Genomic DNA, 27,482 nt, shown 5'->3' with positions numbered 1-27,482 from the left:
CATTCAAAAAAAATCTAAAAACTAAGTCATATTTTTTAATATGTGCACAGTGAAGTAAAGGAGACTATGAAAACCACACTGCTTTGGTGAGAAATACACATATCAATCTCATGAAATCTATACATGCGATGCTGGGGGGAAAGGTCATGGAAAATGGAATTAAAAGCTAAATTTACTTTAGTGCCAAAAAAAACCACCAAAATCCAAGCCTATGAGGGATCTTCATCTAATTCAATTTTTTTTTGCACTAAAATAACCTTTTAATTCCATTTTCCTATGAGCTTTTTGAAATAACCTTATACAGAGACAAGAAATTCTGTGAGAAATTTACTAGAGTTTATGTCCCTCCAAAGGCCATCCACAGAAGTCCAAGGGGTCCAATAAATCCCCAGATTAAAAAACTTCTAAAATCTGATCTAAAGTATTCTATTACTTGGAAATTTTCATTATTTAATTGGTTATACATTCAGGTATCCTGCTGAAGTATTTTCTACCAAATCACTAAAAGAAGTAACTATTATTTTTAATCTGAAAAAAATACGGTGAAGGATTTTATAAAGGTATTTCAGTGAAGCTTTTCACAACACTTCCTACCACCTTTCTGAAAGGGGTTTCACAAGTGGACTGGCATCGGTGACACAATATATAGAGAATGCTATAAAAGGAAGAAGACAGGAAAGGACAAAAAGTAGAATGTTTGAAATAATGAACACAAAGGGAAATTTACAAGCTATACACAGAATGGTGCTTCACAAACATACCAGATAATTAAGAGGTCTTTTTAATTAAACGCATAAAAAGTAGTTCCCATTTTACAAGTTTAAAATCAGACAAACAGATGAAGGTATATAATTGATATATTTATAAACTGTATCCACTCAAAAACTCACTGTGGACACAATCTATATTACATTCAGTGTCTATTTACATGATACTTACTGCAGAGAAAATACAAAGTGGATTCCCATCATTTCAGTTCAGTACATGCTGATACAGTTTCAAGACAGTGATTTTTTTTCAACCAGGAAACAGAAGCCTCCCATGCAAAAACACAGCAAGACTAACTAATGGGTTCCATTCCAATATAGCTGCAGGATATGCCTCTGTGTTACTGAAATACAGCTATGTTTTATATTTTAGTTACCAAGATAACAGTACTTATGATTTACAACTGACCTTAAAGTAGTGAATGCTAACATATATTCATCTTGACATTTTAAAAGTCTTAAACACTTAAATAATACAATTCTGAAAGTAGATGTGCCTCACCTTTCATTCAATAAACATGATTTATTTTAACATAGGTTACAAAAGTTCAATTAATGAGCCAGACTTCTATATTTATTTCCTGCCTGCTAAAGTTCAGTCCTAAATCTGACATTGTATCAAAAGCAGCAGAGCAGTATTTCATAAGATTAATCCAAGAGTTACTGGATAGCTTTTAAACTCTCTCACCACTTACAAATATAAAACACTATAGTCTACACCAGTGGGTCCTTACGTGAGAATCATCTGGGGAGCTCCTTAATGTATACACAGGCTCCACATCAGAACTAAAGTATAAGAATCCAGAATGTATTTTTCAAAACTTCCAAGGTGACAGTGACATGGCACAGCCCAGTGTGGGAAACCCTAACCTTAACTACTATGCTGGTGATTCTCATTTTTAAGATGCATCAGAATCATGGCAGGGGGTCAGAGGGGCAGGAGGCATTAACATTGATTTGCTTCAGCAGATTGAGAGTGGTGTCCAGGAATGAGAATGTTACACAAACAATACAGCTGCTCCAAACCCACTCTGAGAAGCAATGCATAGTCTGTTAGATATCACATTAGAAAGGAGTACATTCAGCAGTGTAGATGACATTGTCCTGCAAGCTCTAGTGAGTCCTTCCCCAGGCAGCTGTAACAAGTGTTTGAGGCAACACTTAGCTTTTTCGAATATATTTATATTCAGTATAAGGTTAAAGTCAAGTGAATTGTGAGACCATAATTCATTCATTAAAGAAGGGAAAGGCTCTTTCAAACAAATTAGCTAAGCCTTTAAACAAATCAGTTCTTAGCAACTGAATTGAAATCTAAAGCTTTCCCCATTATTAGCTTGATTGGTATATGATCAGAGGTAGTGATTCCAGCTCACCAAAATGTAATGTGGGTTACAGATGATATGCATTCCAATCACGCACTTTCAATACAGATAGGAAACCAGGTGAATTTTAAATAACACTAAAACTGTGAATAATACACTCTCAGTTTTAAGCAATAAAACATATTTCCCTCATATGAATTTCCAAATATGATACCCAAGAAATATTCTAGAAAACACTAAAACTGCTGCTGCTTTTGAGAAGTAATTTACTAATTTCCTACCATTCCTGTTATTATCTATAAAGTGGCTGTTGGTACATATGATTCTATCTTAAGAATTTTTTTGAAACAAGAAACTCTTTCAGTGTATTATGACTGTTACTAACACTGTGAACACATAAGCACACGTGAGTGTGTGATAGCTCCACCATCCTTGCCAAACTTAACACATATAGTCTACCTGGAACACAAAAGCTATGTAAGCTCAACACTAAACGGCACAGAGCATGTGGTTAGTGGAATCCCTCTGGCATCTCGCTGCTCCCCTTCCTCGTATAAGATGCTGTCATTTCCTGTGCACACACTTTTGCATTCTGTTGTTCTCAAAACTTTACACCACATCTTTTCCAGGGGCGTACGCAATTAAACAACTGTTATGTTCTCTTAACTAAGCAAAGTAAAGGCAATTACCAAAAATTAATGTTGTCCTGCCAGAAAGGCAAATCAGGTCATAAAATAAGAAATGGAAATGTTGAAACCTGCACTCAAAAAACAAAAAACAAAACAAAACAAAACAAAACAAAAAAAAAAAAAACAAGCAAAAGTCAAAGAAAAAAATCTGCATTCAAGAAGCTAAAAAAATTCATACTAAATTTTTAACAATTTAGAGTCTAGACTCTGACATCAAACCATTTTTTTCCCAGTTTTCAAATGACTGAAGGCAAAAATAACAAACTTTAAAATGAAGTAAAACAAAAGTTGAAAAGATCAAAACAGTGACATTACATCTACTACCTAAAGAGAAATGCTTCTTGGATGGATGAAACGGACATATGAAGACAGCAATCCTGGGATAAGGATTTCAAAATAACACAATGGTTTAAGGCACTACCTTGTGACTCTACACTCTGCTCATCTTACATCTAAAGAATAAGGGACAGGCGAAGAAAACACACAAACACCACTCTTCACGTCCTCTTGGCTGGTCTGGCAGTTAACTGCTTCTCTCTCTCAAATTCCTTCTCCCGCTGCTGCTCCCTTTCCAACTCTTCTTTTTGCCTCTTCTGCTGCAGTTTCAGTGCTCTTTTCTGTGTCAAAAAAAATTAAAAACCAAGAGAATAATAAAGATTTATAGGTGAGGTAATCAATGTATATTCATAAATGTGTTTTTTAACTTTTTCATCTGTTCAAACATTCCCTTGACTCAAATAAAATTTGTGACTCTAAGTTCTTATAAAAAGAGAATTAAAGTTACAAATCCAGAAAAGGTAAGCCTATCAGCCCAGCTATTAGTAGATAAACTCAAAGCAGGGTTCAAAAAATGCTGTTTTCTTTTTAAAGAAAAAAGTCGAAATGTTACTGTATAAAAAGTAAAAAAAAATAGTAAAGAAAAATAATTAAACCTCTACTTTTATAAAGAATGTGAAAGAATTTTCAACTCACTTTTAACTTTGATGTCTTTTCATGAAGCATCAGCATCTCTTTTCTTATATTCACCAACTTGGCATGATAGTGTTTAGCTTCAGTGAACTTAACATGGAAAGCAGATGAAGAGTCGAGTTAAAACAGGCTGAAATATCAACATGGATAAATAAGCCAATGCCTAAACTGTAGTTCATTCTTCCTAAATCAGTGAAGTTTTTAGAGCCTTATTGCCATATTTTAAATTCTGAAATCTACATTTCATTTAAACTATCAGAATTTTGAAAGCATTTGATTCAATTCAGATGAACAAAAAATTTCTAAACACAAAATAAACATTTACATTCAATTGGCGGCAGACAACATTTTGCTTTAAAAACATCCAACATATTCCCAAAATTTCAGTAAGACTATTGACTAAAGCTGTCAGTTTCAGTTAAGAAAAGTAACACACTCTACTGCCTTTACAAGAGAGAGACCGGGCCAGGACAGTTCAAGGGAAGTGTGTGCTCATCAGGAAAACCCAGGCTCCACCCAGAGATCCCTGTGAGCACTGCAGACACAGTTAGTCAAGTTCCTTGGACTTATGAAGTCAGACCAAGCAGAATAATCTCTGTAAGATACTCTGCTTCTCAAGGAGTTGTAGGTACAGACTCCTGTATCTCAGCCAGCCTGCACAGCCAAAGTGAAGTTGCGAAGATGCTGCTGGCCTAAGTACATGAGAGAGAAGTATTAAAAAGCACCTTATCCTCAAAGTTAACAGAAAGAGAAGAAATCAGAGAAGTGTCAGTGGAGAGCTTTGCAAGCTCAGAATGGCTACAAGTCAAGTCAGAGTCTGATGAGCTCTGGAGCTCCCAGACCCTCTCTGAATCTCTCTGGCCCTTCCAGTCTTCTGTTCCTAGATGATGATCAAAACTACTTTTGGACTGTGAGAAGAAAAAAGAGGAAGAGTCCGTTTCTGCTCCTTCAGACTGAAGTAACAGTGATACACCTGCTTGGTTCATTCATTCATTAAACAAATATTCATTCTACTGCAACACAATTTCAGCAGTGAACACAAAAGTAGGTCAGTATAGCCTGGCCCACCTTTCACAACCAGTCAGGAACTACTGGGCAGAAGACTTTGTACTCACTACCACAAGCTTCTGTCTAATGCTAGAGAATATGGCCTTTGTTTCTTGATTATAGTAAAAGGAGAACATCAGTGAGCCACCTTTGTCCAATGAAAAGTTCTGTTGCTGAAGTATGTATAAACATCTACAAAATCATGCCACCAAGGATTTCTAATGTTTAAGGGAAAAATAAATATAGCAAAAAATTCCTTGTTTTTCTTAAAGTACCAATTCCTCTCATCATCAAAATACTACAGAGCTTTTGATGAAATTCAATTATTCAACTACTTTTTTTTTTTTTTTTTTTTTGACAGGCAGAGTGGACAGTGAGAGAGAGAGAGAGAGAGAGAAAGGTCTTCCTTTGCCATTGGTTCACCCTCCAATGGCCGCCGCGGCCGGCACACTGCAGCTGGCACACCACGCTGATCCGATGGCAGGAGCCAGGTGCTTATCCTGGTCTCCCATGGGGTGCAGGGCCCAAGAACTTGGGCCATCCTCCACTGCCTTCCCGGGCCACAGCAGAGAGCTGGCCTGGAAGAGGGGCAACTGGGACAGAATCCAGCGCCCCGACCGGGTCTAGAACCCAGTGTGCTGGCACCGCAAGGCGGAGGATTAGCCTAGTGAGCCGCGGCGTTGGCTTCAACTACTTCTACTGTAAGATATAACTGATCATTCTCCAAGTGTCTATTTTAATCCATAGCATTAATTTAAAATTGTGGCACTATGAATATGCCACATAATTAATAAAATTCTAATTTAAGAAACCATGTAACTGACAGTTAATGAAAGATGGCACTTTCCATTAGGAGAAGATTGATATTCCAAAAGTTCTTTACTTTTAGTTCTCTTTTCCAAGTCTTTTTTTAAAAGATTTATTTATTTACTTGAAAGTCAGAGTTGCAGAGAGAGAGAAGGAGAGGCAGAGAGAGAGAGAGAGAGAGAGAGAGAGAGAGAGGTCTTCCATCCACTGGTTCACTCTCCAATTGGCCACAACAGCCAGAGCTGCGCCAATCCAAAGCCAGGAGCCAGGAGCTTCTTCCAGGTCTCCCACACCAGTGCAGGGGCCCAAGGACCTGGGCCATCCTCTACTGCTTTCCCAGGCCACAGCAGAGAGCTGGATTGCAAGTGGAGCGGCCGGGACTCGAACCGGTGCCCATAAAGGATGCTGGCACTGCAGGCGGTGGCTTTACCTGCTACACCACAGTGCCGGCCCCATTTTTCTAAGACTTTAACTATAAACAGATCTATTCTAGACTCAAATATAAGTTCAATTTCCTATTACAAGCTCAACATTTGAAAGATAGCAATTCAGGACAATGGAAATTCTAGTAAAGTAAATAAATGTTTCTTGTTTAAAAAAATTTAAATTTTTAAAAATTAAAGCAAAAAATCTTAAACATAGTTGGAAGGATAAACCTAGCTGTTTCTGAAACAAGATGCCATTAAGTAATATCAACTAAATCATACTTACCAAAGCATTAATGTCCAACATAGAATGACATTCTTTAAATTTTGAAATCTCTTGTTCCAGTGTGTCTAATAATACAACCTGGTTCTGTCTGAAACAAAAGCATATAGTCAAAATAACACTTCACAAATTTTAAGTGCTAGTTCATTAAAAGGAATCACATTCAGCCTGGTTACTACTAAAGGTTAAAAAATAAGTTGGAAATGTATTGACTCACCAAGGCTTATTTGGTTTAGCACCATCTTTCTCAAAATAATATTCCAAAGACACATTCTAATAACTAAATTTCTTATTCTTGCCTCTATTAATCAAATCATCCAATGGTATTTTGTTATTTTAGCAACTCTCAAAAAAAAAAAAAAAAGAAGTTTGCCTAACAATCTCAATGTTTACCCATCTTAAAATTACAACATTCCCATAAAGGAAACGAGAAGCAAAGACTTTTCAGATCAGAGTTGAGAAAGACGCCCTCAGTATAAGTGAGAAGGGGTAAATAAGCAGCAGGATGGAAAAAGAGTATGAGCAGATGTCACAACCTTCCCCTGCCATCAGCCAGCTGGGTTCTCTTGGAAATCCAGTTTATTTCTCTGGTCCTAAATCTCTTCATTTATTCATAAAGTAAGAAGCTTGGACCAGGCAACTTGTTGGTTCCACATTAAAATTTCAACTCAAAACCTACTGAGGAAGAGAAGTCAACTTGCCAATATTCCTCTACAGAGCATCAGAGGAACAAGTGACCCAAAGGGGGTCATCTAATTGGATTTTAAAGACTGCTATATCCACAGAAAAATATGATGTGATTTACTTGTAAAAATGAGTAATAAGTAAAGAGCAGTGATAAAAAGGGAAATAGCAATGAAGGGCAATTACACTATTTCTACCACCCAGACTGAGTTAGAGCCACCCTACAAATCACAAGTTTGTCCCACCAGTTCAGACTAGAGATCAAAGAATGTAAAAAACAGAATGGACGACAGGAAATCCCAGCTACTTAACCAGAGTTAGGTAGGACAGCAAAAGCAGAAAACAATATAGGAAAAATCGATGAAACCCATTTTACTGATAAAATCTAGCCCAATCAACCAAAAAAGATGAGAAAACACATCAATTAGTAACTGCATCCATGAAAGAGTGGTCATTACTAATCCCATGACATTGAAAGGATAGTAATTCTCAACAACTCTATGTCCACAAATTTGATAATTTAAACAGAAAAGACTAATTCCTTGAAAGACACAACTACCAAAACTCACATAAAGAGAGACGGAAAATCTAAGTAGGCCTATATTAGACAAACTCAATCAATAAGTAGTAACCTTCCAAAAAGGAAAATACCAAGGCCAGATGGCTTCAGTGGTGATTTTGGACCAAATGTTTAAGAAATGAATGATACCGGGGCTAGCACTGTGGCACAGCAGGTTAAAGCCCTGGTCTGAAGCACCGGCATCCCATATGGGCGCCGGTTCTAGTCCCGGCTGCTCCTCTTCCAATCCAGCTCTCCACTATGGCCTGGGAAAGCAGTAGAGGATGGCCCAAGTCCTCGGGCCCCTGCACCCACATGGGGGACACAGAGGAAGCTCCTGTCTCCTGGCTTCGGATGGGTGCAGCTCCAATTGTTGAGGGCATCTAGGGAGTAAGAAGACCTCTCTGTCTCTACCTCTCTTTGTATCTCTTTCAAATAAATAAAATAAATCTTAAAAAAAAAAAAAAAAGAAGTGAATGATACCAATTCTTCACAATCTCTTCCAGAAAACAGAAGCAAAGGGAGCACTTTCTAACTCACTCTATAAGGCTAGCACTACCCTAAAACCAAAAACAGATAAAGACATTACAGGAAAGAAAAACTACAGATTACTGTATCTCACGAACATAGATGCAAAAATCCTCAATAGAAAGGATGGTGTTGTGATGCAGCTGGTTAAGCCATCACCTGCAATGCTGGCATCCTCTGTGGACACTGGTTCAAGCCCCACAAGCACTACTTCTGATCCAGCTCCCTGCTAATGTACCTGAGAAAGCAGCAGAAGATAGCCCAACTACTTGGGCTCCTACACACACGTGGGAGATCCTGATGAAGCTCCTGGCACCTGATTTCAGCCTGGCCCAGCTGTGGCCATTGCAGCCATGTGGGGAGTGAACCCATGGATGGGAGCTCTTTCTCTCTCTGTCTCTCCTAACTCTGCCTTTCAAATGTAACAATGAAGAAAAACAACTTTTACACTACAACCAAGTGAAATTTATTACAAGTATGCAAAGCTGGTTCAACATTTGAAATTAATGTATTCTATCACACCAACAAGCTAAAGAAGAAAAATTATGGGCCATATCAATTTATATAGAAAAAGCATTTGGGGGCTGGCGCTATGGCGCAGCGGGTTAACACCCTGGCCTGAAGTGCTGCATCCCATATGGGCACTGGTTCTAGTCCTGGCTGCTCCTCTTCCAATCCAGCTCTCTGCTGTGGCCTGGGAAAGCAATAGAAGATGGCCCAAGTCCTTGGGCCCCTGCACCCACGTGGGAGACCAGGAAGAAGCTCCTGTCTCCTGGCTTCAGATCAGCGCAGCTCCAGCCATTGCGGCTATCTGGGGAGTGAACCAGGGGATTGAAGACCACTCTGTCTCTACCTCTCTCTGTAACTCTGTCTTTCAAATAAATAAAAATAAATCTTCTTAAAAAAAAAAGAAAAAGCATTTGGCAAAATTGAACACTATTCGTGGAGTGCCGTGGAGGATGGCCCAAGTACTTGGGCCCTGCACCCCATGGGAGACCAGGAGAAGTACCTGGCTCCTGCCATCGGATCAGCACGGTACGCCGGCCACGGCGGCCATTGGAGGGTGAACCAACGGCAAAGGAAGACCTTTCTCTCTGTCTCTCTCTCTCACTGTCCACTCTGCCTGTCAAAAAAAAAAAAAAAAATACTTTCAACAAACTAGCAAAAGAGATGAACTTCCTTAACTTGATAAAGATCACTTAAAAAATCTACAATTAACATCACACAGTGATGATTTTGCCACTAAGATCAAGAACAAGGTATGGTCCCTCTCACTACTTCTATCCAACATTGTATGGGAAGTCCTAGGTAATGCAGTAAGATGAGAAAAGGAAATAAAGGCATACAAATTTGGAAGGAAGAAATAGCACAATCTGTCTGTGTTCAGAGATGACATGATATCCTTTGTGGAAATTTCCAAAGAATCAACTAAAAATCTCCTGGAACTAATACATAATGATAGCAAGGTTTTAGGATACAAAGTTAATACACAAAAATCAAATGCAAGGTAGGCATTTAGCCTAGTGGTTAAGACGCATCCTGTATCAGATTACCTGGGTTCATTTCCCAAGGCTAGATCCTGACTCCAACTTCTTAACGGTGCAGACCCTGGGAAGCAGTAGCAGTGGCCTGTATAGTTGAATTTCTGCCACTCTTGTTGGAGACCTTAATTGTATTTCAGGCTCCCAGCTTCAGCCCTGGCCCAGCTCTGGCCATTGAGGGTATTTAGGGTATGAGCTGGAGGATGGGACCTGTCTGTGTGCTCTCTCTCGCTCTCTCGCTCTCTCGCTCTCTCTCTCTCTGTGTCTGCCTCTGATAAATAGTAAAAAAAAAAAAATTAAGGCAGTTGCTTTCCTATGTAGCAACAATGACTATGAAATTTAAAAACAATACTATTGGGGCTAGTGCTGTGCCATAGAAGGTTAAGCCTCCGCCTGCTGTACCAACATCCCATATGGGCACCAGTTCAAGTCTTGGCTCTTCCACTTTCAATCCAGCTCCCTGCTAATACTCCTGGGAAGCAGCGGAAGATGGCCCAATTTCTTGGGCCCCCACACATACGTGGAAGACCTAGATGAAGTTCCTGGCTCCTAACTTTGGCATGGCCTAGCCCCAGCCATTGTAGCCATTTGGGGAGTAAACAAGAAGAGATAAACTAACTCTCTCTCTCTCTCTTTCTCTCTCTCTCTCTCTTGTCTCTCTGTACCTATGCCTTTCAAATAGATAAATAAATCTTTTTTAAAAAATACTATTTATAATAGCTCTCTCAATGAAGTATTTTGGTATAAATCTAACAAAATATGTACATGATTTATATGAAAAACTATAAAACTTCAACAAAAAAAATCAAGGATTTAAATAACCAAGAGATGTTCCAAGTGCATGGATGAAAAAATTCATTATTTTTAACATGTCAATTCTTCCCAACATCATCTAGAGGTTCAGTGCAAACCCAGCCAAAATCTCAGTGAGTTGTTTTGTAGGTATCAAAAACGTGATCAGGGCCAATGTTGTGGCCTAACAGGTTGATGCTGCCTGCAATGCCAGCATCCCATATGGGCACAGGTTCAAGTCCCAGCTGCTCCACTTTGGATCCTGCTCCCTGCTGATGTGCTTGGGAAAGCAGTGGAGAATGGTCTAAGTCCTTGGCACCCTTGCACCCACCTGGGAGATCCAGAAGAAGCTCCTAGCTCCTGGCTTTGGCCTGGCCCAGCCCTGGCTGTTGCAGCCATTTGGGGAGTAAACCAGCAGATGGAAGCGTTCTCTCTTTCTCTCTCTCTCTTTCTCCCTCTCTCCCTCTCCCTTTCTCTGTAACTCTTTCAAATACACAAAATAAATATTTTTTAAAAAAACTGATCTTAAAGTCCATATGAAAAAGCAAAGATATAGAATATTCAACACAAATAGAACAACAAATTTGGGAGACACATTACCCAATTTCAAAACTTAGTATTAAGCTTCAGAAATCGAGAAAGCATGGGGGCCGGTGCTGTGGCGTAGTGGGTAAAGCTGCCACTTGTAGTGCCGGCATCCCATATGGGCGCTGGTTCGAGTCTTGGCTGCTCTACTTCTAATCCAGCTCTCTGCTGTGGCCTGGGAAAGCAATAGAAGATGGCCCAACTCCTTGGACCCCTGCACCTGCATGGGAGACTCGAATAAGGCTCCTGGCTCCTTGATTCGGATCAGCATAGCTCCAGCCATTGCGGCCAACTATGGAGTTAACCAGCAGATGAAAGACCTCTCTCTCTCTCTCTCTCTCTCTCTGCTTCTCCTTCTCTCTGTGTGTAACTCTGACTTTCAAATAAATAAATAAATCCTTAAAAAAAAAAAAAGAAAGCATGGTATTGGTTAAAGAACAGACAGACTAATCAATGGAACAGAAGAGAAAGCCCTTAAGTAAACCCACACAAATAGTCAATTCCTTTTTTTTATTAAAACTTACTATTTAAAAAAGATTTTATTTGTTTGATAGGCAGTTATATAGAGAGGGAGAAAAGAGAGAGACACAGAGAGAAATTTCCCATCCATTGGTTCACTCACAAAGGGCTGCAACAGCTAGGGCTGAGCCAGGCCAAAGCCAGGAGCTTCATCTGGGTCTCCCATGTAGGTACGTTGGCCCAAGTACTTGGGCCATCTTCTGCTTTCCCAGGCACATTAGCAGGGAGCGGGATTGAAAGTGGAGCAGCCAGGATTCAAACCAGCATTCATATGGAATGCTGGCACTGTAGCTGTCAGCTTAACCTGTTGTGTCACAATGTTGGCTCCAGTCAACTGCTCTTTGACAAAGGAGCAAAGGCAATGCAGTGGAGAAAACACTTTCTAACAAATGGTTCTGAAGCAGTAACTGGACATCCATGTGCAAAGAAATACACCTAAACATAGTCCCTATACCTTTAACAAAAATTAACTTAAGGGCAAGTGCTGTGGCACAACAGGTTAAGCCACAGTGCCAGCATCCCACATGGGTGCTGGTTTCTGTCCCAGCTGCTCCACTTCTGATCCAGCTCACTGCTAATGTGCTTGCAAAGGCAGCAGAAGATGGCCCAAGTCCCTGGCCCCTGCCACTCACATGGGAGACCTGGAAGAAGCTCCTGGCTCCTAGCTTTCACCTGGCCCAGCTCCAGAGGTTGTGGTCTTTTGGGGAGTGAACTAGCAGATAGAAGACTTCTCTCTGTAACTCTTTCAAATAAATCTTAAAAAAAAAAAAAAAAAAAAAAAAAAAAAAAACACAAACCTCAAAATGGACCATAGATCTAAATGTAAAATGCAGGGCCAAGCATTGTGGTGCAATAGGTTAAGCTACCACCTGTGACACTGGCATCCCATATCAGAGCACAGGTTTGAACCTGGCTGCCCTGCTTCCAATCTAGCTCCCTGTTAATGTGCCTGGGAAAGCAGTAAAGGTGGCCTAAGTGCTTCAGTCCCTGCCACCCATGTTTGAGACCCAGATGGAGTTCCTGGCTCCTGCCTTCGGCCCAGCCCAATCACAGCCAATGTGGCCATTTTCAGAGTGAACTAGCACATGAAAGATCTCTCTCAGTCTCTCCATTTCAAATAAACAAAATAAATGTTTAATAAACAAATGTAAAATGCAAAATTCTAAAACTTCTAGAAGCAAACATTTAGGAGAAAATTTATGGGATCTCAGTCTAGTGATGACTTTTTGGACATAATACCAAAACAATGATGTATGAAAGAAAAAAACTGTTAAGTCAGACTGTATGAAAATTTAAAATTTCTGTTCTGCAAAAGACACTGTTAAGAGAATGAACAGATAAGCCCTGAGCTTGGAGAAAATATCTGTGAAAAAATTAAAAATATACAAAGCACTCTTAATAAGAAATTTTTTTAAAGATTTATTTATTTATTTATTTATTTATTTATTTGAAAGGCAGAGTTACAGAGAGGCAGAGGCAGAGGCAGAGAGACAGGTCTTCCATCTGCTGGTTCACTCCCCAGATGGCTGCAACGGCTGGAGCTGTGCCAATCCGAAACCAGGAGCCAGGAATATCCTCCAGGTCTCCCACACGGGTGCAGGGGCCCAAGGACTTGGGCCATCTTCTACTGCTTTCCCAGGCCAAGGCAGAGAGTTAGATTGGAAGTGGAGCAGCCAGGATTCAACCCGGCACCAATATGGGATGCTGGCACTGCAGACCAAGGCTTTAACCTACTGTGCCACAGTGCCAGCCCCAGAATTTTTTTTTTTTTTTTTTAATTTTTAAAGTGGACAAAGATCTGGACAACCATTGGATAATAATCCATCTGACCTCTGTCCCAGGTTCTCAGAACAAAGCTTCTAAAATTCTTGGAATCCCCATGTGATGGGACGATCTGTTGTTATTCCTGAGCTCCTTGAATCCGACCTCAGTTTATGTTAATATAGGTGACTCATGTAATGTCCCTACAGCTTCAGGATAGGGGGCTGGGCATGCCAGAGGACCATGTGAATAGAGGGTTGGGGCTGTGAGCCATGTGGTGTCAACACATCCTTCAAGGAGAGAGGGCTGTAAACTGAATACAATCAGGTGGCAAATTCAATCAATTATGCCTATGTATTAAAACTCCAATGAGGCCGGCGCCGCGGCTCACTAGGCTAATCCTCCGCCTAGCGGCGCCGGCACACCGGGTTCTAGTCCCGGTTGGGGCGCCGGATTCTGTCCCGGTTGTCCCTCTTCCAAGCCAGCCCTCTGCTGTGGCCAGGGAGTGCAGTGGAGGATGGCCCAGGTGCTTGGGCCCTGCACCCCATGGGAGACCAGGAAAAGCACCTGGCTCCTGGCTCCTGCCATCGGATCAGCGCGGTGCGCCGGCCGCAGCGCGCCGGCCGCGGCGGCCATTGGAGGGTGAACCAACGGCAAAGGAAGACCTTTCTCTCTGTCTCTCTCTCTCACTGTCCACTCTGCCTGTCAAAAAAAAAAAAAAAAAAAAAAAAACTCCAATGAAAACTGGGGTAGTAAACTCAATGGAGCTTCCTGTATGGTGAATGTATCTGACGGCCTCTAATACACCTTGATATACCAGGAAGTCCTAATTTCACTAGCAGAGGACACAGAAACTCTGTTTGGGACCTATGTGCCTCTTCATTTAGCTAGTCCTTATCTGCAACCGTTATAATAAAACTGTAATCGTAGGGGCCAGCATTGTGCAGTGGGTTAAGTCAGCCTGTATCCAGTATGAGCACCAATTGGAGTTTTGGCTCCACTTCTGATCCAGCTTCTAATGCACCTGGAAAGGCGGTGGAAGACAGCCCAAGTACTTTAGGCCCTTGTCAACCTAGTAGGAGACCAAGAACGAGTTCCTGCCTCATGCCTTCAGCCTGGCCCAGCCCTAGTTGTTTGGGGCATTTGGAGAGTAAACCAGCAGATGGAAGATATCTCTCTCTCTCTTTTCTTCCATCCTTCTCTCTCTCCCTTCCCCCCACTCTTCTCTTCCCCTCTCTATTCCTCTAACTTTCAAATAATTTTGTTTAAGGCCCTGTAACTGTAAATGGAGGGCTTTTCTGATCCACAAATCTAGCTACTGTAGACGTTTTTGAGAATGTTTACTTACAGTACAGTACTACAGAAAAGATGACTGCATTTCCATGTCTCTGAAGCTTTGCATAATCTGTGGTAAATATGCTAAGAGTGATTGTGAAGCCTTGATGCTGTGCCTGAGGAACAATCCTCTGGGAGAAGAGATTCCCTAAGAAGGTCCAAGCCTAGGTTATCTCAAAGGACGTTCCATAAAGACCGCTCACAACTGTACCTCCCTGGCTACTCTAGGGCCCTGGATTTCAGAACTTCCTTTTTATCTTTCCAATATTCTTAAGATGATTAATACACATAAAATAATATGTATAATCTTTCTCAATTATAAAAATAAATTGTATTCTTAGGTCTTCCTTCCATAGCCATAGTTTGCTACAAAATAAACTGTCTACCATCACCTTCTCCCTTACCTCTCCAGGCCTTGGCTTCCACAATGGAGAAGTGGCTTACCAAAGGTTTGATGTCAGAGCCAGGACTGCAACCAAGGAGTTTCTCATCCCAGTACTCTACACTGTTATCAGTAGAAAAAATAGTGGACAGGTGGCAAAATATTTCTCTTTTTCCTACGTCTGAAAATTGCTTACCTGTCCTTAACACTCAAGAAGAACAACAACTACTAATTCATCACATTCAGCAGTGAACTCTACTCATTATCTATGTAATCCTTCCAGGCTACTTAACTTCTCTGGGCCTCAGTTTCCTCAAATGTAAGTGAGGATAATATTAGATACTTCATAAGGCAGGTGTGAGGATTGAGACATGGCAAATAAAGTGCTGGCCACGTAGTACATATGGTTAATACACAATAACATTTTACTATCACCATTACCATCACCATCACCATCATCATCATCAGGATCTAGGAAGAAATGTTGAGTTACTCAAAATACTAAGTTTTAGCCAATGTCATCAATTAAACTCTGTAGTTGAACCTGGATTCCCAGCTTTGTCTAAGTAGTTTTATCTAGATATAATTTGCTTATGGAGTTTATTATCTTCCTTCAGTCTATCATACCTCATCCAATATCTCCTACAAAGACCCTTATGACTTGCTTGCCAGAGGATTGATTAGCATCAAAATACAAGGCACACCATGCACTGGAAATTTTTTTAAAAAAATCCCACTTGGGACTACCAGGAAATGGAATGTTGCCAACTCCCTAACTATAGTACATATCACATGTAGTAGAACACAGTATCACTTTTATGCTCATTTAACCTCTTAAAGCCAAGGATTATTATAACATTACTTACTAATAACTAGAAAAAAAAATTGCTTATCAGCCTTTTGGCTAAGATCAAGTGCAGTGTAACTGGAAAATGGGCACAATTGATTATTCCTCACCTTTTGTCCTAAAGAGGCTTTTGAAATGGGTTTTCAAAAGGTGAGTCTTAAATCAGTGGCAGTTCATAGGCAGTTTAAAACTCACCACCAGAAAGAGAACCGACAGGCCAACCTGAGCAATCCAGACAGGAACTGATGAAGGAGGAGAGAGGGCTAAGTCTGTTTCTCTGGGTGGGAGGTGATAAAGTCACAGCATCTACTTTTGTACATTGATCCCATTCTATAGGTTGTGTTCTACCTAATCCTGTTCTCTTAGCACATCCTCCAGCCCTTTAACTACTAGGAAGAAAACAGGTAATCCAAAAAAAAAAAAAAAAAGAAGATATGTAAGGATCTCCGGCAAATCATTTGAACCAGCAACTGAAAAAAGTGATGCTTTTAGAGAGGCAACTTTTCACCTCCACTCAGAAATATGTATACCTACCCTGCAACAATCTCCAACAGGCAATATCTTCATAAGATTTGTGGTACTTCTTAGAAGAGACCACTCTAGGCATATTCAGTTTGCTTTTTACATTTAGATGACTGTGTGCTCCTCTATTTCCACAGAAATGCTCTATAATAATTAAACACTACAAAACAGTATACCTTAATAATGTACACAATTATACTCATACAGTAAATTGTGACTACGCCAGAGAGAAAATGAGTACAAATCAGTTTTTTGTCAGCTTACGTGAGCTCCTGGAGGGCTTGTTTTGATCTCTGCAGGTCTGGCAAGTAGTGAGAAAGCAATCCTTCTGCCAGCTGCTCCACAGCTTTGTCTTCTACACTCAGGTCCTCTATTAACCCTTCATCTGGAGAAGTGTCACTTACACCTGGCCCCAAGCAAAAATCACCTTTAGGAAGCTCTTATACTGGCATAGTTATGAAAGGGAGAGTGGGTGGGAAGGTGGCCCACAGTGGAGTTGAGAGCATGCACCTACTTTCCTGGCTGTCCTTCTCTTCTTTCTAAACTTGTACCTCCGATCTTTCTCTAAAAAACCGGTTGTGAGCACTCCCAAAGTATTTTTAACCCACTAGTATAAGATAAAATCTGGAAGAAAAGAACGTTCACACACTTAGAATTCTGCTGGTGCCGGCACTGTGGGGCAGTGGGTTACGCCCTTGCTTGTCAAGCCATCATCCCATATTGGAACGCCAGCTGCTCTGCTTTTGATCCAGCTCCCTGCAAGTGCACCTGGGAAGGCAGAAGATGGCCCAAGTATTTGGGTCCCTGCCACCCATGTAGGAGACCAGGATGGAGTTTTTTTTTACTTTGGGCTTTAGTTTGGCTGTTGTCAACATTTGGGGAGTGAACCAGCAGATGGAATGTCTCTCTTTGTCATTCCCTCTGTCACACTGCTTTTCAAATAAATAAATAAATAAATCTCTTACAAAAGCAAAATTCTATGTGTTTACATTTTTTTCAGGGCAGGGATATTTATAGTTTTCAATGAGCTGAAAAGTCTGAGGATGATTTAAAGTACTTTGCTTTCAAAAGGATGCAGAAATTATACAAAAATGCAATACCTGAAAACATCTGTTTTGTATTCCACAGAAACAAGAATATTGGCCAACATTCAGTTTGCATATAGCCAGATATACTATTTACAAGTAAAAGGGGGGTTGTTTTGTGATTTGTTAGAGAGAAGAGAGGTTTTCTAAGAATTCCTCCTCTCTTAAGATTCAACCATAGAAAATAATGTAATTTATTGTCTTATATGTAAATCTAGACCTGATCTGAGGATTGACACCTGATTCTTTCTCTTTGAATAACAGTGTAAGCACTGTGCCAGGCATTCAAAAAAATGAATGTCTAAGACGAAAGAAATCCATGAATCGTTATTCCAAGCAAGAAAAGTATAAACAATTTCTAAATTGGGTTCAATTAATAATTTAATAGGTATTTTTCCTTCTTTCTTTCTCTTTTTCCTTTTTTCCCCCCATAGAGAGAGAAAGAAAGAGATAGAAAGCTCTAATCTGCTGGCTCATTTACCAAATGCCTGTAATAGCAGGGCCAAAGCAGTCTGGGCCAAGGCCAGAAGCTAGAAACTCAATCCAGGACTGCCACATGGATGACAAGAACCCAATTACTTGAGCCATCACCACTGCCTCCCAGGTCTGCATCAGCAGGAAGGTGGAGTCAAAGAGCCAGAGGTGGACAATGAACCCAGGCACCCCAATGTGGGACAGGGGCATCTTAACTGCTAGGCCACAGGTCCACCCCTGGTTTAAAAGATTTAGAATCACAGGTTTAAAATCAGAAAAAAGCAAATGGTCACCTTGCCAGAATTGTACTAGCAAGCATTTTATTGTAAAAACATTTTATAGTTAATATTTTTTTCAAAGATTCGTCTATTTATTTTAAAGGCAGAGTTACAGAGAGAGAGGCAGAGGCAGAGGCACAGGCAGAGAGAGAGAGAGAGAGAGAGAGAGAGATCGGTTTTCCATCCACTGGTTCACTCCCCAAATGGCCACAATGGCCAGAGCTGTGCAAATCTAAAAGCAGGAGCCAGGAGCTTCTTTTGGATCTCCCACACGGATGCAGGGGCCCATCTTCTACTGCTTTCCCAGGCCATAGCAGAGAGCTGGATCAGAAATGGAGCAGCCGAGACTCGAACCGGTGCCCATATGGGATGTTGGCACTGTAGGTAGCAGCTTTTCCCACTATACCACAGCGCTGGCCCCTATACTTAATATAAACTCTGAAACATCTCTCTTCAATCATAGTCTGGCAGCAATAAGAAACATGAAATCGGGTCTCTTTATGGAGTACATTGATCACAATGCATTGCTTATAGCACGATTCTAGGTAGTTTTTACTCCAGATTTAAATTTTGCCAAGAATGAAGAATACAACATGTTGTCATACTCAAAATAAGGTTTTAGAAAATCAAAATAAAGTCATATTATTTTTATCTTAATCCTAAAAACGTATGAACAAACTCTGGAATTCTCACATTTAAAAGGCAATATTTAAACAGGTAAGAGCTAACTGGAAACTGAAATACTACACAACTATGATAAAAAATATAGTGAGAAAAGTACTTAAGGATACTGTGCCCCCAATGTGCATTAAATGGGAAATGAACAAATTATATCTGGCAATTAATGCTACTGCTTAAGACCTGATTACAGTAACAGTACAAACATCAATTTTCTTTAAGTAAATACAGAAAGCATAAGTATTAGAAATAAACAAATAGAAACATTCAAAAAAGGATGAATCAACTTCAAGGAATAACAAAATATACATATGTTTAACTCACAGACATGTTCCACTCCCCAGTCTGCTGGTGAGTTACCAGACAAGTCTCAGATACTAGTGTTTGTACACTTAGTTACTAAAGGAAAGGTAACTTATTGTGGAGAAGTAAAGAAGAAAGCATCCCTTCCCTAGTCACACAGAAGCATTCCCTGAATACCTATTATGTACGGGTTATGAGGTTATAGGCAAGCCTCCTTCCCTAGAAGGGTACAAGGGAATCGTAGAATATGAGACGTGCCAACAGGAAAACAGAAATGGTTCTGGAAATTCAGGGGAAAGAAAGATCACTTTCAGCAGGGACGAATGGAACCATTTTGAAATTAAGCGTGGGCCCCTGAGGTGAGGTTTCAAAAATGGATGGTGTTTTCATTTCTTTTTTGACGTGTCACTCAGTGTAAAAACGTAAAACATGACAGAGGAAGGCACAAGCTGAAAAGTAAAAATACTGCTTCTCACTGCCTGACTCCACAAGACATTACTCTGGAGTATCTTACATACCTTCCAGAAATTGTCTCTGCTTGTCTAGGTATTTACTCCTCATTACAAACGAAACAGTTCTCATACTGTTCTGTGTACTTTTGTCTTAAATATATATCTTAGATGTTTTTCTCCATCAACACATATGGATCTACCACATTCTTTAATAAAAGAATACAATTCTACCAAAGTTTATTTAACTAGTTCACTATGAATGGGTCATTTGGGTTCCTAGCTTATCTTTGCATATTAGTGTCATTTTTTCTGTAGTATACATTCTTAGGAAAAGACTGTTAAGACAAAAATTTATGCATTTTTTAAAAGACATTAAAAAGTTGTCCTCCTAGAATATGGGACCAATTTAGACTCCCACCAACAATCTACGAGGACTATTTCTAAAGGTTAAGAATTCTGTGACAGGAGTGGACAGGATGGAATACTGGTAAAGCGAGCAGCGCGAGGAGAGATGGGAACACAGGCTTCCTCCGGAAAGGGAAGGTCGTCTGAGGAGTCCAGAGCACAGGACCTATGCAACATGGCAACTGTGAGCTATTTATTAAGCTGTGTTGCCAGGCTGTGAGAGCCCACCGGTGTTAACAGGTCTGGACTTTGTCCTAAGCAGTGAGGAGCCACTGAAGGAGCAAAGGAGAGAGATGACTAGTGCTTGGTGCAGGCAGTGACATAACAGCAGGACAGATGAGTTGGACTAGTAAAAGGTCAGAAGTGGGCTAGCTTTCCAACTGCTAGTTTGAAAATACAAAGAGGAAATGAAAATTGTACAGTAGAATCCCCTAGACTAAGAGGGAAGACAAGAGAGAGCGAAGAGTTGAGAGCAATTTCAGCATTTCAAGGGAAAGCCATTTGGCATCATCAATAGGCTCAAACATCTGCTTTGATTTATGCTCTATATGAAATTAGTACAAAATATCCATGGTTGAGGCATCAAGCAAGAGTGAGCAGAGGGGCCCAAAATGAAAATATGTGTAGATGGTCCCTACAAACGCTGTATGTGTTCAATAAAAACCACACTTCAGATTTTGAGTTTTGATCTTTTCATAGGCTAGCAGTGTGCAACAGGAACTCTCTGGCAAACCCTATAACTCAGTTATTCATACAGTCAGGAGGGTAAATAAACAATAACTTACAGTGTATTATGTTGCCAAGCTACGATGTTTGGTAGGCTAGGTGCATTTCAATGGTATTTTCAATTTGTCATGTGCTTACTAAGCAACCCCATCTTGAGAAGTGAATGCCCAAGGAAGTCCTATTCATAGACGTGACATCTGAAGTGTGAGGAGAAAGACAGCATGAAGGAAAACAAGCCCTATTTTGAGGGTTAACAGACTTTTGAAAAAGGGCAGATCCAAAATCCTAGGGCTCCTCATCTGTAGCACAAAACATAGAAAATGCTTTGAGTGGCTATCTTCTCAGTTCTCCCAAGAATGGTTCATACACAGCAAGTTAACCCATTCCACTCAATGGATACCTTACGGCATTAGGACTTAAGCATCTCCTGGAATTCGGGCTGAAGACAGGCAGTTGGAGGGATAGGGACAGACTACTGTCGTGAAGAAAGAGAATGTCATGAGTGGTCACGACACGTCTCGGAGCTATAGAGACCGTCTTTCTGACGAACTCATCCCAACCACTATCGTATGACAAGCAGCCAGCGATCTGCTGCAGTCAGCACACAAACTCAGAATGAACGCCGCCCAGGTCGCCAACCGTACCCATACAGCGCTTCCACTCCGGCCTTGGGCCGCCGCCCAGCCGGCGAGGCGCGGGGAAGCAGGCGCGGCTCCTGCCTCCGCGCTCCGGCCAGACCTCAGCCGCCGAAACCAGCTTCCCTCTTGGGGGTGGCTCCCGAGACCCACCCACTCGCACCCGGGCAGCCGCCCGCCCTGCCCTGCAGCACATACCAGGCATCGGTTCCCGGACCTCCAGGCTGTCCGGTGGCTCTGTCGGGACCCCGTCCGGGGACGGAGACCCGGGGACACTCGTGTCCATCCCTCTGGGAACAAGGCAGTGGCAGTCTTGAAGACTTAAGAAGCAACGACGGACCCAGCGCCTTCAGCTCCCGGCCGGAGCGAAGCGACGGTCGCACCCGGAACTTACGGAAGCGGAAGAGAGCCGCGGGCGCACGTGACCGCGGGCAGGCGCTACCCCACCCACCCGGGCGTCGGGAAACCCTGCGTTTGGTTGTGGGTTCCGGGCGTGGTTTAGCCCCGCTCTGCGGAGCAGGGCTCCGAAACCGGCTCCCCGACGGAGAGCGAGGGCGGGCCTGGGCTGCTCCTCGGTGGGTCGTGAAGACCTGAAGAGCGCTGGAGCTGTTGGACGCGGGCGAGCAGTCAGGTTCTCTTCACGGAGCGCTGCTTTTCATTGTTGTGTCCGTGTAAAGGAAAAACCTCAGGAACGGATCTGCGCGCTTTCCCCGGGATCTAGACCATTTTAAAAATCCCGTGTCCAGCTCTCTCTGGGCTTCAGCCTTGCTGATAATTGGGGCTTTCTCACCACTTCGGTCTCCCCTTGTTAACTAACGATGGAGCATCTACTGAAGACACTCTGCCAAATTTCCGGAAACTACTTGTCATAAATATTCATGGAAAATAGGCAGAGATAGCCGCTGGACCTAATAAAATGGCCATCTATCCGTTTCCTTCCTAGACCTTCTTGATAGGGGATGCCCATGTGGGCTCCCCTTTTACCCGGGGCCTCCTGAAGCCCCAAACTCCAAGCTCTTTTGTTATGGTTTCCCCTTAGTTTCCTAAAGTTATATCCCTCTTATGCTTTACCAATGAGACTGATGGTTTAACTTCCTGCTTTCTTAGAGCTGCCCTGTCATACCCTGTTGGCCTGCTTCCAAGCTGCTCCAGTCACAACTTGGCTCATCAGCCTTTCCACATACCAGCTTTCTCCCACCTAAGCCATCAAACTTTCCCCAAGACCTAATCAGGAAAGCAAATTTGAATGATAGCCTCCTATCTCACGCTGGCCAGTAATAAATCCCTTCTCTTCTCAAAAGACTGGTGTCATGATTTTGTGTGTGCAATGGGCAGTGGTGGCCTACTAATGCTCCCTGATTTTGCTGTTTAAACAATTTTCTAAAGTTAAAGCTGTCTTTAAAAAAAAAAAAAATTATACCAAGCCTCAGAAACATGCCAGGGCTCTGTATGGCTATGATCAACGTATTCACAGCTTTCCTCTTTTGGCCTTTTGGCCTCTCAGGATTAGCACCTCCTAACTACTGGTGATGGGCCAAATAATGACCTGTCCAAGGTGCCCACAGCCTAAGTCCCTGGAACTTGTGAATATGTTAGGTTGCATAGCAAAGGGCAATTAAAGTTGCTAATAATCTGACTTTTCAGTAGAGTGTGGCAGGCATCTAGCCTAGCAGTTAAGATGCCAGCATCCCACATTGCAGTGCCTGGGTTTAGGATAACAGGCTGCAACTCCGGACTCTAATCTCTAGCTAAAGCAGACTCTAGGAAGCTTGTGGTGACGGCTCAGTGACTGGGTTCCCAACACCCACATGGGAGACCTCGATTGTGTTCCCAGCTCCTTGCCTGAGCCCGACCTAGCCACAGCTGTGGCAGGCATTTGGGGGAGTGAACCAGTAGATGGAAATTCTCTTCTCTCGCTGTTTCTCTCTCTTTCCCCTGCTGTCTCCCTTTCCCTATTCCTCCTTCCCTCTTGCCTTCTCAACATTTTTTAATTAAAAAAAAAATCAAATGATCCCAGATTATTCCAGTGGGCCTAATCACAGTGGGCTTTAAAACTGGACGAGGGAGGCAAAAGAGAGAGAAAAGGGAAATGTGTCTATGAAGAATAATTACAGGAATGTAACATTACTGGCTCTCAGGAAAGGAGCTTCCAGCCAGCAATTGTGGGTGACCTCCAGAAGTTGGAAAAGATAAGGAAATTCCCCCATGGGACCTCTATAATGAAGCTCAGCCCTGCCAACACCTTGGTTTTCTCCCAGGGAGCCCTGCATTGGACCTATAGAACTGTAAGGTAATAAATATGTATTGATCTTCTACCACAGCCATGGGAAAGTAATGCACTGTCCTTCAAACATCCTGATTCCACTGAGTATTCTCCTAAACTGCCCTCTATTGGCTGTTGTATTCTTGCCCACGCATCAACCTGGAATGATCCATTCTTTTTAAAGTTCTACTCATCTTTCAAGGCTCTCCTAAATAATACTTTCCTTTAAAATCACTGACAATTCTACTTCTCTTTTCACTCAGAAGTAACAGTAAAAAACCGGTTCTCAACTATAAACATTCTTCTGCTGCTTAGCACATAATTCATTCTTTTTTTTTTTTTTTTTTTTTTTTTTTTTTTTTTTGGACAGGCAGAGTTAGAGAGAGACAGAGACAGAGACAAAGGTCTTCCTTCTGTTGGTTCACCCCCCAAATGGCCACTACGTGCGCTGCACCAATCCAAAGCCAAGAGCCAGGTGCTTCTCCTGGTCTCCCATGCGGGTGCAGGGCCCAACCACCTGGGCCATCCTCCACTGCCTTTCCAGGCCACAGCAGAGAGCTGGACTGGAAGAGGAGCAACAGGGACAGAATCCGGCGTCCTGACTGGGACTAGAACCTGGGGTACCAGCAACGCAGGCGGAGGATTAGCCAAGTGAGCCACGGCACCGGCCATAATTCATTATTGCATATTGGTTATTTCTTTTGTCTTCCTCTATTATTGCAAACTCCAAACAGAAACTCTTACAGAGAACTATAACGGTTCTTGATACATACTTAATAAATGGGTAAGTATTCATTTCTCTAGGGCCCAATTCCAAATACTTCCAAAATCTGAATTATAATACTCCAATAATCTCCAAAATCTGTCAATGACAAACTGCCTCCTAGTAACCTTAGGTGTTGGTGTTCTCTCCCTCCTAGATTCTTTCTTTTTCTTTCTTTCTTTTCAGCCAGAGCTGGGCCAAGCGGAAGCCAGAAGCTTCTTCTGGGTCTTCCATATAAGTGCAGGGGCCCAAGCACTTCACCCACCTTCCACTGCTTTCCCAGGCCATTAGCAGAGAGCTGGATCAGAAGAAGAGCAGACAATCGAACCAGCACCAAAATGGGATGTTGGTGCCACAAGCTGAGGCTTAAACTTCTATGCCACAGTACTGGCCCCTCTCCCTACTAGATTCCAAGGCCCTTTAGGATAGACCCAAGTCCTTTAGTTTGTCGGTAACCTCTTTATCTCTTACAACAGTATTAAAGGAGGTTCCAAGATGGCAGAATAGGGAGGGAGCTTACTGCTGAAGTCTAGGGGAAGATAGTTTTTAAAAAAAATTGGAGAGACCGGCACTGTGGGGTAGCAGGTAAAGCCACTGCCTGCAGTGCCCACATCCCATATAGGCACCAGTTCGAGTCCCAGCTGCTCCACTTCCAATCCAGCTCTCTGCTATGGCCTGGGAAACAGTAGACAATGGCCCAAGTCCTTGGGCCCCTGCACTCACATGGGAGACCTGGAAGAAGCTCCTGGCTCCTGCCTTCGGAATGGCACAGCTCCGGCTGTTGCAACCAACTGGGGAATGAACCAGCAGATGGAAAACTTCTCTCTCTGTCTCTCTCTCTCTCTCTCTCTCTCTCTCTCTGCCTCTCCTTCTTTCTCTGTGTAACCTTAACTTTCAAATAAATAATTAAATCTTAAAAAAAAAAGTGGAGAGAGTGCAATCTCAGGGAAGAGTTAGGGAGAAAACTGCAGATGAAACTCCACACAAATGAGAGGGACACTGTGGATCTATGTGGAGGGTGTGGAGGCACACAACTCAGGACCCCAGCTGCCGAGAGCCTCAGCACCAGCTTTGGAGAGTGAGGTGAAACCAGAATGCTGCAGCCCCAGCCACTGGTGATAAAGCTGCATGAAGAGCCTGGTGTTAGTCTGGCTTGGAGTCCTGTGGGGGACAGTGTACCTGCCAACCTAGAGGGAAAAAAGGGGAGCACACTTCTCTCTCCCCAACCACCCAGCACCAGAATCCGGTAACTAGCTGAGAGGGTGCCATTTTGTACATACATAACAGCTGCACCAGCTTGTGACCACCTGAGAGGAGATGTCTGAGGCTGGCTGGGAGAACTGACAGGGGCTTGGTGCTCATGACTTGCGTGCTAGGATTGTGAAAACACTGTGGCTGCATGGGAGGGCTCAGGGTGTGGCTGGATCTCTAGGCAGTCACTGTGGGCGGCTCCACACTCTCCTCCAGGCTTCCTGATTGACTGGAAAGGGTCATTGCTGTGGGATCCAGGCTCACACTGAGGACCGTAGAGATCCTTTGTGTGGTTCTTATGGCAGCACAGGTGAATATAGCACCCACTAGGGCTAGTGCCTGGGCATTGGTCTCCTTGGAGGGTAGAAGGTGATCAAACCCTCTCCTCTGATTAAGAAAATAGAGGGAGAGAGAGAGATTTACCACACCTAACTTGGGTGTCATCTTGGACATTCCCTTCACCCCAGAGCACTGAACAGAGCTCCCTGACCACACCCAGCACACACCTCTGGGTATGCACTGAAAGAGCAGACAGATACTCCACTAAGCCACAGAGGCATAGTCCAAAGATAAATGCCATCACAGGAAAAACAAAATGAAACAAAACCAACAAGTATCTCCACAAATGCCTAAAAATAAATGCAGCCCTGAGAGAGGTGCCTGGGCCTTGGGAAAAATAATAATAAATGCAGCAATTCAAGAAACAAGAATAAGGAAAACAACATGAAACCCCCAAAGGAACACAACACTTCAATAATAGAATGTAAAGATGAAGAGATCAAAGAAATGCCAGAAATGGAATTCAAAAAACTGATTGTAGGATTAGTTAGAAGTAATCAAAAGCAAATCCAAAATTAAAGAAATCCATACAAGACATGAATGAAAATTTTACCCATGAAATTGAGATTTTAAAGAGAAATCAAAATGAAATATTGGAAAGAAAAAATTCAATAGACAAATAAAAATGTGGTGGAAAGCCTTAACAACAGGCTCGGTGGGGCAAAAGGAAGAATATCTGAGTTAGGAGACAAATCTCTGGAAATTTTGCAGTCAGACCAAAAAAAAATTAGAATACTAAACAACAGTTTCAGAGTTCTATGGGATACGATCAAATGACCCAATATACGGGTCTTAGGAGTTCCTGAAGGTGTGGAAAGAGAGGATGGATTAGAAGGCTTTTTTAGGGAAATAATTACAGAAAACTTCCCCAATTTGGAGAAAGAAAGGGACATGCAAGTACAGGAAGCACACAGAATTCCTAATAGAAAAGACCTTCACCATGACACACTGTAGTCAAACTCTCCACAGTAAAACATAAGAAAAGATTCTAAAGTGTGCATGAGAAAACACCAGATTAGTTTCAGAGGATCTCCAATTAGCCTCACAGCTGACTTATCAGAAACCCTACAGGCTAGGAGAGAATGGCAAGATATATTCCAAGTCTTAAGAGAACAAAACTGTCAACCCAGAATACTTTACCCTGCAAAGCTCTCATTTCTGAATGAAGGTGAAATAAAGACCTTCCATAACAAACAGAAATTTAAAGGATTTGTCACCACTTGTTTAGCTTTACAGAAGATGCTTAAGAATCTGCTACACACTAAAACACAGAAATGCGGTCATCACCATGAAAGAAGGTGAAGGAAGAAAATCTCCCAGTTAAAGTACAAAGGAAATTCAAAGTAAACAATAGGAATAGTTATGGAAAAACAGCAGGTCCAAATTGTTACTTATTAATATTCACCTTGGATGTAAATGGCCTCAATTCTCCAGTTAAAAAACACAGACTGGCTGAATGGATTAAA

General features: G+C 42.0%; 1 protein-coding gene across 1 annotated transcript; it reads right to left on the bottom strand.

The window, feature by feature from the left end:
• Positions 1 to 758: 758 nt before the first annotated feature.
• BLOC1S6 (biogenesis of lysosomal organelles complex 1 subunit 6) lies at positions 759 to 21,806 on the bottom strand. The gene is made up of 5 exons (XM_002717745.5): positions 21,599 to 21,806; positions 16,629 to 16,770; positions 6,313 to 6,400; positions 3,751 to 3,837; positions 759 to 3,395 (listed from the first exon to the last, which is right to left on the bottom strand). Exons 1-5 carry the CDS (start codon positions 21,684 to 21,686, stop codon positions 3,276 to 3,278), a joined length of 525 nt encoding a protein of 174 aa, XP_002717791.1. The 5' UTR covers positions 21,687 to 21,806; the 3' UTR covers positions 759 to 3,275.
• Positions 21,807 to 27,482: the final 5,676 nt, after the last annotated feature.

Source organism: Oryctolagus cuniculus, chromosome 12, assembly GCF_964237555.1.
Source record: "Oryctolagus cuniculus chromosome 12, mOryCun1.1, whole genome shotgun sequence".
NCBI lineage: Eukaryota > Metazoa > Chordata > Mammalia > Lagomorpha > Leporidae > Oryctolagus > Oryctolagus cuniculus.
The sequence above is the reverse complement of the archived record's forward strand: the minus strand, read 5'-3'. Positions and strand labels throughout refer to the sequence as shown.

Bases quoted from the DNA above. Each gene is read 5' to 3' on its own strand.
- BLOC1S6 (XM_002717745.5), bottom strand. From the start codon at position 21,686: ATGGACACGAGTGTCCCCGGGTCTCCGTCCCCGGACGGGGTCCCGACA. The intron at 16,771-21,598 runs GTATGTGCTGCA...GCTTGGGGCCAG, and splicing joins GGTCCGGGAACCGATGCCTG to GTGTAAGTGACACTTCTCCA. The intron at 6,401-16,628 runs GTAAGCTGACAA...CTTTTGTTTCAG, and splicing joins CAAGCCCTCCAGGAGCTCAC to ACAGAACCAGGTTGTATTAT.